This window comes from Antennarius striatus, chromosome 9 (assembly GCF_040054535.1).
Source record: "Antennarius striatus isolate MH-2024 chromosome 9, ASM4005453v1, whole genome shotgun sequence".
In the NCBI taxonomy this organism is placed as follows: Eukaryota; Metazoa; Chordata; class Actinopteri; order Lophiiformes; family Antennariidae; genus Antennarius; species Antennarius striatus.
In genome coordinates, this window is record NC_090784.1 from 6,077,997 (window position 1) to 6,093,001 (window position 15,005).

Sequence of the window (15,005 nt, forward strand, 5' to 3'; positions counted from 1 at the left end):
ATAAATTTGTGCGAGATACGGCTAAAGTTACAGTTGCATGCCACGTGATTTTCTTGCTGTGTTGTGAAGTGATTTTTGTTTCCATACATTAATCAGTACATCCCTATCTTCCTTTTGTCTTGAATTGTCTTGTTATTAATTATTTGACATGCATCGTGAAAATAACATCACTTTGAATGTGCATCTAATTTGCATCTAGTGATTGATCTTTGACTTTACCTTTGAGCTAACGATATTAACATTAGGTAATACAGTACATTATCTTGCTCTTATTCCAGTGTGATAAGGCTGTGATTACTATAGTAATTACAATTTTAATCCACACTGTTCAGAGCTAGCTAATGTAACGTGTTACCTTTTAACATGTCATGCTTGATTATAATTCTTTCTTTACCGTTTGCTTCCACTAATGCAGAAAGCTGCACAGAAACTCAAAGCAGAGGAGCAGAAAAAAATGGCCAAGATGCAGGCTGAGTTAGACAAACAGAAGCAGTTAGCTGAAGCTCATGCAAAGGCCATTGCCAAAGCAGAGAAAGAGGCAGAAGAACTGAAGCTCAGAATGCAGGAAGAAGTTAGCAAGAGAGAAGTTGCTGCTGTAGATGCAGAAAAGCAAAAAACCAATGTCCAGCTGGAGCTGCACGAGCTCAAAAAACTCTCAGAGCAGCAGATTAAAGACAAAAGTAAACAGGTGGATGATGCACTTCAAAGTAGGACCAAGATTGAGGAAGAAATTCACCTTATCAGGATCCAACTTGAAACAACTGAAAGGCAAAAGTTCACCGCAGAGTCTGAGCTCAAGCAACTTCGTGACCGAGCAGATGAAGCTGAGAAATTCAGAAAAGCTGCACAGGAAGAAGCTGAGAAGCTCCGCAAACAAGTCAATGAAGAGACACAGAAAAAGCGCATTGCAGAGGAAGAACTTAATCGCAAAGCTGAGGCAGAGAGGGAAGCGTCACGGCAAAAGCAGAAAGCTCTGGAAGACCTAGAAAACCTCAAAATGCAAGCTGAGGAGGCTGAGAGGCAGGTGAAGCAGGCAGAGTTTGAGAAGGACAGACAAATCAAGGTTGCTCAAGTGGCCGCCCAGAAGAGTGCTGCTGCTGAGCTCCAGAGCAGGCATATGTCCTTTGTAGAAAAGACCTCACAACTGGAAGAATCTCTTAAACAAGAGCATGGTGCTGTCCTTCAGCTGCAACAAGAGGCAGAATATCTTAAGAAGCAGCAGGAAGAAGCCGAAAATGCTAGAGAAGAAGCAGAAAAAGAACTTGAAAAATGGAGGCAAAAAGCTAACGAGGCTCTTCGACTAAGACTCCAAGCTGAGGAAGAGGCTCACAAAAAGAGCCTGGCTCAACAAGATGCTGAGAAACAGAAGGAGGAGGCTGAGCGTGAGGCAAAAAAGAGGTCCAAAGCTGAAGACTCGGCTCTGAAGCAGAAGGATATGGCAGAGAAAGAACTTGAGAGGCAGAGGAAGGTAGCTGAGAGTACAGCTCAGCAAAAACTCACTGCAGAACAGGAGTTGATTAGATTGAGGGCAGACTTTGACAATGCAGAACAGCAGAGATCCCTCCTTGAAGATGAACTTTATCGCCTTAAGAATGAAGTAATTGCAGCACAACAGCAAAGGAAACAGTTGGAGGATGAATTGGCCAAAGTAAGAAGCGAAATGGACATTCTCCTCCAACTCAAGTCCAAGGCAGAAAAAGAGACCATGTCCAACACAGAAAAAAGCAAACAACTGCTTGAGGCTGAAGCTACTAAAATGAGGGACCTGGCTGATGAAGCGAGCAAGCTTAGAGCCATTGCAGAAGAGGCAAAGCATCAGAGGCAAGTTGCTGAGGAAGAAGCAGCTCATCAGAGAGCAGAGGCTGAAAGGATTCTAAAAGAGAAGCTGGCTGCAATCAGTGATGCAATTCGTTTAAAAACAGAGGCTGAAATTGCCTTGAAAGAAAAGGAAGCTGAAAATGAAAGACTCAGAAGACAAGCTGAGGATGAGTCTTACCAGAGGAAAGCTCTTGAAGACCAGGCAAACCAGCACAAACAACAGATTGAAGAAAAGATTGTAAAACTAAAAAAGTCGTCTGAAGCTGAAATGGAAAGACAAAGAGCCATAGTGGATGAAACTCTGAAACAAAGGCGAATTGTAGAAGAAGAAATCCGAATTATTAAGCTTAACTTTGAAAAAGCTTCCTCTGGGAAACTTGATCTAGAGCTAGAGCTGAACAAACTGAAAAACATCGCTGAGGAAACTCAACAGAGCAAATTAAGAGCAGAAGAGGATGCCGAGAACCTGAGGAAACTTGCCCTCGAGGAGGAGAAGAGGAGAAGGGAAGCAGAGGAAAAGGTTAAGAAGATTGCTGCTGCAGAGGAAGAGGCAGCCAGACAATGCAAAGCAGCTCAAGAAGAGCTTGATCGTCTGAAAAAGAAAGCAGCAGAGGCCAGAAAGCAGAAAGATGATGCCGACGAAGAAGCAGATAAACAGATTATTTTAGCCCATCAAGCTGCTCTGAAATGCACTGCAGCTGAACAACAAGTCCAAACTGTCCTTGCTCAGCAAAAGGAAGATACCATGGTGCAGAAGAAGCTTAAAGAAGAGTATGAGAAAGCCAAGAAGCTTGCCAAAGAGGCAGAAGCTGCTAAAGAGAAGGCAGAAAGGGAAGCAGCTCAACTTCGTCTACAGGCAGAGGAAGCAGAAAGACAAAAGGCACTAGCTGAGGAAGAAGCCACAATCCAAGCCAAAGCTCAGGAAGATGCTGAGAGGCTGAGGAAGGATGCTGAATATGAAGCTGCTAAACGGGCACAAGCAGAAGCAGCGGCACTCAAGCAGAAGCAAATAGCCGATACTGAAATGGCAAAGCACAAAAAACTGGCAGAGCAGACATTGAAACAGAAATTCCAAGTGGAGCAAGAGCTCACCAAGGTTAAGCTTCAGCTTGATGAAACTGATAAACAGAAAACTGTACTTGATGAAGAACTGCAGCGCTTGAAGGATGAGGTTGATGATGCTGTCAAACAAAAGGCCCAAGTGGAGGAAGAGCTCTTCAAAGTCAAAGTCCAGATGGAAGAACTACTGAAATTGAAAATCAGAATTGAGGAAGAAAATCAACGTTTAATTAAGAAAGACAAAGATAACACTCAAAAATTCCTTGCAAAAGAGGCTGACAATATGAAAAAACTTGCAGAGGATGCTGCTAGACTTAGTGTCGAAGCCCAAGAGGCTGCACGCTTGCGAAAAATTGCAGAGGAAGACCTCAATCAACAACGAGCTCTTGCTGATAAAATGCTTAAGGAGAAAATGCAGGCAATACAAGAGGCATCCAGACTGAAAGCTGAAGCAGAGATGCTACAAAGGCAGAAGGACTTGGCTCAGCAGCAGGCCCAAAAGCTGCTGGAGGATAAGCAACTAATGCAACAGCGTCTAGAGGAGGAAACCGAGGAATACCAAAAGTCTCTTGAGGCAGAGAGAAAAAGGCAGTTGGAGATCATAGCTGAAGCAGAAAAACTCAAACTTCAGGTTTCTCAGCTCAGCGAATCTCAAGCCAAAGCTGAAGAGGAGGCCAAAAAATTCAAAAAACAAGCTGATATGATTGCATCCCGCCTTCATGAGACTGAAGTAGCCACTAAAGAGAAGTCATCAGAAGTGGAAAAACTGGAAATTGTGAGATTAAGTACCAACAAAGAGGCTGATGATTTACGCAAAGCTATCGCAGACCTAGAGAAGGACAAAGCTAGACTCAAAATGGAGGCTGAAGACCTTCACAATAAATCCAAAGAGGTATTGTGTCAAAAATGGCATAACAGAGCAGCTTATGTCATTGTTAACTTTCTGAAAACTAACAAACTTCTTTCCTAAATTTCCTCTGTCCCTTTGTTTTATTATACTAATCATGAAGTCACATTTCTGTTATGAATATGATTTGAATTTTATTTTTTACAGTGCACTGTGCTCATGCAGATCTCATCCTGAATGTCCTCTAAAATCCTGGAATGTTTGTCTGTTTTTAAGACATGTCTTGTATTTCTTTCAGTTTCAACTCAAATCAGATAAAGCAACATGCTCAAATACAGTGTTAAACAAATGTGTGATTACCCAAAATCTTTAAAAAAAACATTTTTAAAGTATAAATACATATAATATACACACACACACACACACACACACACACACACACACACTACAAAAAAGGTCTTGTCCTTTAGGAACACTTGACATTGAACCAGGATGCAATGAAAAGCCCTTTATTAGAGTGGACTTGAACTGCATCAAGAGATTGGTGTGTGAATGCATAAAGTAAATCAATAGATTTCACTTTAAGAAACATTCAACACCTATAGTCAAGTGCCAGATACAGTGATGAGTCTGAAGCTAGAAATAGAAGGTGTGATGTTCAGTGTTGTTAGTGGGTATGCTCCACAGGTAGGATGTGAGCTGGAGGAGGAGAAATTCTGGTTGGACTTTGATGGAGTGATGCAGAGTATACCTAAAGTGAGAGTTGTTATCGGTGCAGACTTCAATGGACATGTTGGTGCAGGAAACAGAGGTGGTGAGGAGGTGATGGGCAGGTTTGGTATCAAGGAGAGGAACGCAGAAGGACAGATGGTGACTTTGCAAAAAGGATGGAAATGGCTATAGTGAATACTTTCTTCCAGAAGAGGCAGGAACACAGAGTGACCTATAAGAGTGGCGGTAGGAGCACACAGGTAGACTACATCTTATGTAGACGGTGTAACCTGAAGATCAGTGACTGCAAAGTAGTGGTTGGCGAGAGTGTAGCCAAACAGCATAGGATGGTGGTGTGAAGGATGACTCTGGTGGTGAAGAAGATGAAGAGGGCAAAGACAGAGCAGAGGAAGAATTGGTGGAAGCTAAAAAAGGAAGAGCGTTGCATGACTTTTAGGAAAGAGTTAAGACAGGCTCTGGGAGGCCAGGAGGTGCTTCCAGATGACTGGACGACTACAGCTAATGTGATCAGGGAGACAGGTAGGAGAGTACTTGGTGTGTCATCTGGAAGGAAAGTAGATAAGGAGACTTGGTGGTTGAATGAGGAGGTTTATGGATGTAGTGAGAGGACATGAAGGTATTTGGTGTGAGAGGAGGAGAAGACAGGATTAGATGGAGGGAATTGATTTGCCATGGCGACCCCTGAAGGGAAAAGCCGAAAGGAAAAGATAATGATATTATTATTATTATTATTTTGTAATATAAATGTGAATATGGATGTCCTGACATACTCAACAAATCAGCTGTTAAATGACAATAAATCAGTGGGTTTTCTTAAAGTCCGTCCTTTTATTAACAATCAAAAATTTCCTATATACAGTATACACGTTAAAAAACCTCTGAGTGGAACCAATACATGGAATAGTATTATTGGTATCCAAAAGTAACTAGGAAAATTTAACCAAATTGCCCTCAACTGTTTAGCTATGATGATAAACAGATGAGGTGCAACAAAATTACTATTTGCTTAAATTAGCAATAAAGGATAACTTTGTCAAAGCTAGCACATTAGTATCTATATTTTCATGTTGGTAACGTTTCTCAACTAAATTATCAAGTTTTAATGCACAGTAAAGTACAATAGAACAAAGAAGTAGAGTTCATTGGTGTAGTTGTTGAAGAGAACCTCTCAATGGTTTAATAGAAGCATTCCATTAATATAGAACACTAGGAGGACTCTTAGCATCACATTTGTTTTTTAATTCAAGCTGGTTGACATGTTTTAGCCATTAGAAAAACCATTAGATCACGGTAGTTATGTGATGTATCATCTCTTTTATGTTGCTCACATTATTCTACGTGTGTAAGGGAAGGAACCAGAATGGACACCATTAATACAAATAAGAAACTCACTTAAAAGAGCATGTTTCATAGAAAGTGGTAGACTTAATAAAAAAAATCCTTTTATGTCAATATCGGTAAGATTACCACATCATCTCAGGATAGGAGGAACAGTGATCTTGTCTATTTGTGAATGAAAGAGCATTCATCAAGAATTATGAAAACAAAATGATCATAATCTTTGGCAATGGAATGACTCGGGAGCAAAAATTAAGAAATAAGAAAATCACACAAGGTAGTCGAAGACATACATACATGTCAAGCCCACGTGATATACCTGTTTACAAGGAGAAAAAAACAAAGGACCCAAACCACCAAGACACTAATTCTTGTTAGTAACTTTTTAATGACTCCTACGGAGACTTCATGTCTTGGTGGTTTCGGACCTTTATTTTCTGCTCCAACATGTGTATAAAGTATCTGGATTCTCAGTCAGCCATGACTGAAGAACACTCTTAGATGAGAGGGGAAACATCTTCAACCAACCCAGAAAGTCAAGTTGATATTTTTGTGTTCTTGATTTAACTCAACCTGGAAGACTGTAAAACTACGTAGACATTTTAGATAGATAGATAGATACTTTATTAATCCCGGAGGAAATTGCATATATCCACTGCTCAGGCATTAAATAACAAATAATACTGGATAAACACCAGGAGAAAAGGAAACACTGACATCACAGGACATACCACAAGACATACATTACACTAACAGACAGACACATGCAGCACTAACAGGACTTATATACTAAACTATAACTAAAATATAAACAGAATAAAATTTAAAAATAGTACAGTATTAAAATATAAACAGTATAAAATAAAATCTAAACAGTATAAAATTGAATTAAAATATAAAACAGTATAAAAAATAAATAAATTATATATATATATATATATATATATATATATATATATATATACAACAGTATAAAATTAAATTTAAATTAAATTAAATCCATATTCATATTCAACCCCGTGCTGACCTCGCCACCTCCCCCCCGCTCCTCCTGAGAGAGTCATTGTACCCCCTGATGGCACGGGGCACGAAGGAGGACCTCAGCCTCTCTGTGGAGGCGCTGTGTGACAGCAGTCTGCCGCTGAAGGTGCTTCTCTGCTGGGAGAAGGTGGTGTGAAGGGGGTGCCTGGTGTTGTTCATGATGGCCTTAATTTTAGACATGGTCCTGCTTAATTTTAGACATGGTCCTGCATGGTCCTTTGGATGCATTAATAAAAGTAACATGCGACAAAGTAGTCTTAATGATAAACTTTATTACTGATCTTTCTAATGAAAGGGTATATCATCTAGGCTTGGCTTGTATTCTTTTTTATGACTATATATAAAAAGCATATATTTATACTTTCACAGGAGAGACTGATTCATCGTGTTGGTTGTTCATAATCCACTGATAAATTACTATGCAAAAACAGCCTAAAGAAATAAATGTGAAACAGAACAAAACTCTTGCATTCACAATGTTGGAGCACCACTAGTCCTATGTTTTCTATAGATCATATGTCTGACATACAGTATATGATGAGTATGAGTTGATGGTGGATGAACAGGAAATACAGATAAACACTAATACAAATTTTCAAAAGCAGGATTGTATTCATGTTAATAAAAGATATGTTAAATATTGAATGAAAGTAAGGCAACTTTCTGTTTTGGCACGGTTAATTCATGTAGTTTGTTGCTAAACATCTTTCTTATTACAGTTCTGTCTAATGTAATAAATAAAAAAAAGTTTGTTCCTGAGTCTTAAGAAAACAAGTATTCAAAAGAAAATCACATTTAATTAAATATCATTCTGTACTATAACTTTTGAACTACCATCATGTAAAAAAATGCAAACATGTGCATTATAGGACACCATTTTTATCTTTCAAATCTACAGTATGGTAAAGCAGAGTGCATTGTAAAAAAACCACTGTAAACTGTACCAAGTATAAAATATGTTTTTGAAATTATTCAGCATATATGATCATCAGATACATTCCCACTGTATCTAATTTTTGTATCTAATTTTTCTCTTTTTCCCAATCAGATGGCTGATGCACATCAGAAACAAATCGAACATGAGAAGTTTGTGCTTCAGCAGACATTCCTGACAGAAAAGGAGATGCTGTTGAGGAAGGAGAAGCTTATTGAAGAGGAGAAAAAGAGGCTGGAGAACCAGTTTGAAGAAGAATCCAAAAAGGCCAAAGCTCTGAAAGACGAACAGGAACGCCAGAGGCAACAGATGGAAGATGAGAAGAAGAGACTTCAGGCTACCATGGATGCGGCCCTCAACAAACAAAAAGTTGCTGAGGAAGAGATGCAAAGCAAGCAAAAAAAAATGAACGAACTGGAGAAGAAGAGACTAGAGCAGGAAAAACTTCTTGCAGAAGAGAACCAGAAATTACGTGAGAAACTTCAAGAGCTTGAAGAAGCACAGAAAGACCAACAAACAAGAGAAATCAACATTCAGACCGACAAAGTCCCAGTTGAAGAGCGCATCCATGTAACGATGGTTGAGACAACGAAAACAGTTTACAATGGTCAAAATGCTGGAGATGTGGTAGACAGTACAGCAAAGACACCAGACCCCCTAATGTTTGAAGGCATCTGTGATAATGTACCTGCAAGCAGACTTCATGACATTGGTCTTTTACCCAAGAAGGACTTTGAAAACTTGAAAAGTGGAAAAACCACTGTGCAAGAACTGGGTGACACTGAATATCTAAAAAGAATTCTTAAAGGAGGTAACTGCATTGCTGGTATTTTGACCCCCACCAATCAAAAGATGTCAATCTATCAAGCATCCAAAGAGAAAAAGATTACACCAGGCACAGCTTTGGTCCTTCTTGAAGCCCAGGCGGCCACAGGCTACATTTTAGACCCTATTAAAAATCAAAAACTTAATGTTAATGATGCTGTCAGGGAAGGTCTCATTGGCCCTGAACTGCATAACAAACTGCTTTTAGCTGAGAGAGCCGTTAGTGGCTACAAAGATCCATACACGGGTGGGAAGATCTCGGTCTTTGAGGCTATGAAAAAGGGGTTGATAGAACATGATCATGCAATCAGAGTCCTTGAAGCTCAGCATGCAACTGGTGGCATCGTTGACCCAATCAATAGTCACCGAATAACCAATGAAATTGCGTGCAAACAGGGACAATATGATGCTGAAATGAACAAGATTATGGAAAACCCATCAGATGACACAAAGGGATACTTTGATCCCAGCACTCAGGAACCACTAACATACGCTGAACTAATACAAAGATGTAAGACTGACCCTGATACCAATATGCTACTCTTGCCAATCACAGACAAGGCTGCCCAGTGCTCAAGCATGTACACAGAGGAAGAGACTAAAGATATGTTCAATAAAACAACTGTGTCTGTTCCATTTGGAAGATTTAAAGGAAAAACTGTCACCATTTGGGAAATAATTAATTCTGAATACTTCACTGAAGACCAGAAGAAAGATCTTCTCCGTCAGTATAAGACAGGCAAAATCACAATTGAAAAGATTATTAAGATTGTGATTACCGTGGCAGAGGAGAAGGAGAAGAAAAATGAAATTACTTTCGATGGTCTGAGAGCACCTGTTCCAGCCACTGAGCTCTTGGAATCTAAAATCATTGATAAAGATCTGTATAATCAATTGCACAAGGGCAATAAGACAGTCAAAGAGGTGTCTGAAATGGAGCCTGTCCACAAAGCACTGAAGGGTACAAGTTGCATTGCAGGTGTCATTATTGATTCCTCTAAAGAGACAATGTCCTTTTATCAAGCTATGAAGAAAGACATGATGATGGCAGGACTTTGTTTCAATATGCTTGAAGCACAAGCAGGAACAGGCTATGTCATTGACCCTGTTTGTAATGAGAAGTACACCGTGGATGAAGCAGTCAAAGCAGGTGTTATTGGTCCCGAACTGCATGAGAAACTTCTCTCTGCAGAGCGTGCTGTTACAGGTTACAAAGATCCCTACACTGGAAAGACTGTATCTTTGTTTCAGGCAATGAAAAAAGATCTCATACCCAAGGAACAAGGGATCAGACTTCTTGATGCCCAAATGACCACCGGCGGTATCATTGATCCCATTAACAGTCATCGCATTCCTCATGATGTGGCCTACAAGAGAAACTACATTGATGATGAAATAAAACAGATTCACAGCAGCCCCACTGATGAAAATAAATGGTTCTTTGACCCGAACACAAGAGAAAATGTCACATACTTAGAGCTCTTCAATAGATGTGTGATCGACAAGAAAACTGGTCTCCCACTTCTGCCACTTTCAGATGAAGCAATCAATGAAAAAGAGGATCTAACATTTACTGAAGTCCAAACAAAAGAGGCTATGACTCAAGCAACTGTAGAAATGGATTCTGGACCATTTAAGGGTAGGAAGTTGACCATCTGGGAGATCATTAACTCTGAATATCTTACTGAGGAACAAAGACTTGACCTGCTCAGACAGTTTAGGTCAGGAAAGGTTACAATTGAAAGGATAATCAAGGTTGTTATCACAATTGTAAATGAGAAGGAGGCCAAGAAACAAGAACAATCCAACTTCAAGGGGCTCAGAGCTCCTGTTCCAGCAAAATCTTTGTATGATTCTAAAATTATTGACGAACCAACCTTTCAGCTTCTTCAACAAGGGAAAACCACACCAAAGAAAGTCAGTGAGAACCCTGATGTTAATAAATATATTCAGGGCTCTGATAGCATTGGTGGCATCTACTTGGTGCCAACAAAGGAGAAAATGAGCATTTATCAGGCTATGAAGAAAAAGCTTCTAAGACATAACACAGGTCTTTCACTTCTTGAGGCACAGGCTGCCACTGGGTTCATTGTTGATCCTGTGACGAATCAGTGTTCATCAGTGGATGAGGCAGTAAAGTCAGGGCTTGTTGGTCCAGAACTACATGAAAAACTTCTCTCTGCAGAAAAAGCTGTCACTGGCTATAAAGATCCATTCACAGGCAATAAGGTCTCCCTCTTTGAAGCAATGCAAAAGGATCTGATATTGGAAGAGCATGCAATGCCACTGTTGGAAGCACAGATGGTTAGTGGTGGAATCATTGACCCTGTAAACAGCCACCGTGTCGCAACTGATGTTGCTTGTCAGAAGAACATTTTCAGCAAGGAAATTGCCAAAACTCTGTTTGAATCATCTGATGATAATAAGGCTTTCTCAGATCCAGAAACGGATGAGAAGGTTACTTACAGGCAGCTTAAAGACAAGTGTCAAAAAGATCCAGAAACAGGTCTGTACATCCTCCCGCTTTCCAAGCCTCAGTCTCCAACTGTTGTGGAGAAGACATACCTCTATACAGAGGAACAAACACAGAGTGACCTGACCAATACCCAAATCGACATTCCAATTGAAGGTCTTGCTGATCAACCAATGAATCTGTGGGATGTTGTGAATTCTAATTTACTTCCCGAACAGGAGAGGCAGAAACTCATTGATGAGTATCGCTCTGGTAATATCACTAAAGAGCGTATGATTATCATTATTATTGAGATAATGGAGCAGAGAGAAATAATCAGAAATGAGAGTCCCCTGTCATATAAGACTATAAGAAGAAGGATTACAATTGAGGAGCTCTACAATGCCCACATCATTGACTTGGAAACATACAATCTCCTTAAAGAAGGCAAGAGGAATATCCGTGACATTATGGAGATTACCAGTGTGAAACAGTATCTTTATGGTACAGGGTGTGTTGCTGGGGTCACAACTGACTCGAGCTCTAAGTTAAGCATATATCAAGGAATGAAGAGAGGTTTTCTTTCACCAGAAGTAGCCCTCACCCTTCTAGAGGCACAAGCTGCTACAGGATTCATTGTTGATCCCATTCAAAATGAAACACTCACGGTTGACGAAGCTGTTCGTAAGGGCGTCGTTGGCCCTGAGATCCATGACAAACTTCTTTCAGCTGAGAGAGCTGTCACAGGATACAAAGATCCATATAGTGGGAAAATAATTTCTCTTTTCCAGGCCATGAAAAAGGACCTTGTTCCAGAGGATTATGCTCTGAAAATGCTAGAGGCACAAACTGCCACTGGTGGTATTATTGATCCTGAATTCCAGTTCCACCTGCCAGCAGACACTGCCATGCAGAGAGGTTATATTAACAAGGAAACCAATGAAAGACTGACTGACAGTGTTAAAGGATTTGTTGACCCTGTCACTGAAGAGAGCCTGTCATATGCACAGCTACTGAAGAGATGTAAATTAGACGGTGGGTTACGCCTACTGTCCCTTGGAGACAAGAGGCTAATGTTTAAGGGTCTGAGAAAACAGATCACACTAGAGGAGCTGCTTCGCTCACAAATTATTGACCAACAGACAGTCACTGAACTGAATGAAGGTGTTGTTTCAGTGGAAGAGGTCAGCAATAGGGTATCCAGGTATCTTGAGGGATCAAGCTGTATTGCTGGTGTATTCTTAGAATCAACAAAAGAGCGCCTATCAATTTACCAAGCCATGAAGAAAAATATGATAAGACCAGGCACTGCTTTTGAACTCCTGGAAGCCCAAGCAGCTACAGGATATGTCATTGATCCAATTAAAAACCTCAAATTGACAGTGAGTGAAGCAGTGAAAATGGGAATTGTTGGACATGAATTCAAAGACAAGCTCCTTTCCGCCGAGCGTGCAGTGACAGGATATAGAGATCCTTATTCAGGCAAAACAATCTCCCTTTTCCAGGCCATGCAAAAAGGGCTAATCCTGAAAGATCATGGTATCCGTCTGCTGGAAGCCCAAATTGCCACTGGTGGTATTATAGACCCAGAAGAAAGCCATCGTCTCCCAGTTGAGGTGGCCTACAAACGAGGATTCTTTGATGAGGAAATGAATGAGATCCTGACAGATCCATCTGATGATACCAAAGGGTTTTTCGATCCTAATACTGAGGAAAACTTGACCTACCTGCAGCTCATGGAGAGATGCATCACTGATCCAGAGACTGGCCTGGTTCTCCTGCTACTGAAAGATAAGAAGCGAGAAAGGAAGACGTCCTCAAAATCATCAGTTCGTAAACGTAGAGTTGTCATCGTAGACCCAGAGACAGGCAAAGAAATGACTGTGTACGAAGCATACAGGAAGGGGCTCATTGACCACCAAACCTACCTTGAGCTTGCTGAGCAGGAGTGTGAGTGGGAAGAGATCACAATGACTTCGTCTGATGGTACTGTCAAATCCATTATCATTGATAGGAGGTCAGGGAGACAGTATGACATTGATGATGCTCTTTCACGTGGTTTGATTGACCAAAGAGCTCTGGATACATACCGCTCTGGAAGCTTGTCCATTACAGAATTGGCTGACATGCTGTCTGGAAATGTGGGAGGCGTCCGCTCTCGCTCATCCTCCTTTGGTTCCACAACTGGCTCTACTTACTCCTCTCCTATGAGCCCCATACCCTCCATTAAGGCACCAGCAGTAATATGGAATGACCCCACAGAGGAGACTGTTCCTATAGCTGGAATCCTAGACACAGACACACTAGAGAAGGTGTCTATCACTGAGGCCATACACAGAAGCCTTGTAGACAACATCACAGGCCAAAGATTATTGGAGGCTCAGGCCTGCACAGGAGGAATAATTGACCCCTCAAATGGGGAAAGATTTTCAGTCAGTGATGCTACCGAAAAAGGCCTGGTGGATAAAGTTATGGTTGATCGCCTCAGCCTGGCTCAAAAAGCATTCAAAGGATTTGACGACCCCAGAACTAAAGAAAGGATGTCTGCGTCCCAGGCTCTAAAGAAAGGCTGGTTGTATTATGAAGCTGGACAGCGTTTCCTTGAAGTCCAATACTTGACAGGTGGGCTCATTGAGCCTGATGTTGAAGGCAGAGTGCCCCTAGATGAATCCATCAAAAAAGGCACAATTGATGCCAGAACAGCTCAGAAACTAAGAGACACTGGTGCTTATTCTAGATATCTAACATGTCCAAAAACCAAACTTAAAATCTCCTTCAAAGATGCCATGGATAAAAGCATGGTGGAGGAGGGATCTGGCCTCAGGCTTCTGGAGGCTTCCTCACAATCCACCAAAGGCCTCTACAGTCCCTACAATGTCAGTGGCTCTGGATCAGCCTATGGCTCCCGCTCCGGCTCACGGACTGGCTCCCGAACAGGCTCCAGGAGAGGCAGCTTTGATGCTGGTTCTGGTTTCAGCACAAGTTTATCATCCTCCTCCTTCACATCCTCATCAAGTAGCTATGTCCGCAGATACTAATTACTTAGTTCTGTTCCTTACAACTTGTTACTAAGAACCAGTACTACTAATACTTTTCTCAAAAGGAAAAAAAAAAAGTTGTATTAACAAACAAAATGTAATTTATTTATTCTGCCATGCATGTAGTCACATCAACAACTATATTTTCTGTTTTATATCCACAAATGTCCAATCATGACTCATTTATGTTGACCTAACCAACCATTGCTTGAGAAGGCATTCATTTTCTTTCTAAAGTCACTTTATATTTTCAAAGCAAAAATTACAATTACATTTATAGTGTTTTCAAGTGACTTTATGTTGTTAATTTTATGTGTTAAGACTGTACTTTCTGAAACTAATATATACTATGTGTATGTCAGGCAAAATATTTTCCAGTATTCCTTGTACTTTTTGAAATTCAAGAATATTTGTCTATTTTTTATTTTTTCCAACAGTGGCTTAATGTCATCTTGGTTATAATGTTTTTCACAAATTGTAGTACATAGATGCCTTCAAATCTCTGATTGTTTCTATAGAGAATGGACCGATTTTGTCAATGTTTTCACCTCAATTGTTGTCTGACTAAATGATGTACCCAGTAAAAATGCTGCGCTAAACACTCCACAATAAAGCACAACAGAAAAAAGTGCCAGATCAAAAATGATGCAGACTACTTAGACACAAGTTTCATATAAGTACATTTTTGGGGCATATACTATATCTATTCAGTGGACTTTTGCATCTTTTGCCTTAATTGCACAAAGTTTTACACACTCCCAAGTTCTGGATTATTGATATTCATCATCAGTCAAGTGTTCCTGTAAATCCCAAGATGATGTCAGACTTGCTCCCGCTGTTCCATACAGACCTGACTGCTTATTTTGGTTCTTGTAAGTTGAAATAATTTTTTGTTTCAATTTTTTTGTTTTACATCTAAAC

General features: G+C 40.3%; 1 protein-coding gene across 4 annotated transcripts in view; it reads left to right on the forward strand.

Moving 5' to 3' along the window:
- LOC137601391 (plectin-like) overlaps positions 1 to 15,005 on the forward strand; it is a 59,417-nt gene that overhangs the window by 43,255 nt on the left and 1,157 nt on the right. For 3 of the 4 annotated variants that reach the window (XM_068323559.1, XM_068323560.1, XM_068323561.1), the window contains exons 32-33: positions 416 to 3,769; positions 7,884 to 14,956. In XM_068323559.1, coding sequence (XP_068179660.1) covers positions 416 to 3,769; positions 7,884 to 14,084 — 9,555 coding nt within the window. In that variant the 3' untranslated portion in view covers positions 14,085 to 14,956. The remainder of the gene's footprint in view (positions 1 to 415; positions 3,770 to 7,883; positions 14,957 to 15,005) is intronic. The other variant, XM_068323562.1, reaches the window with a different exon arrangement.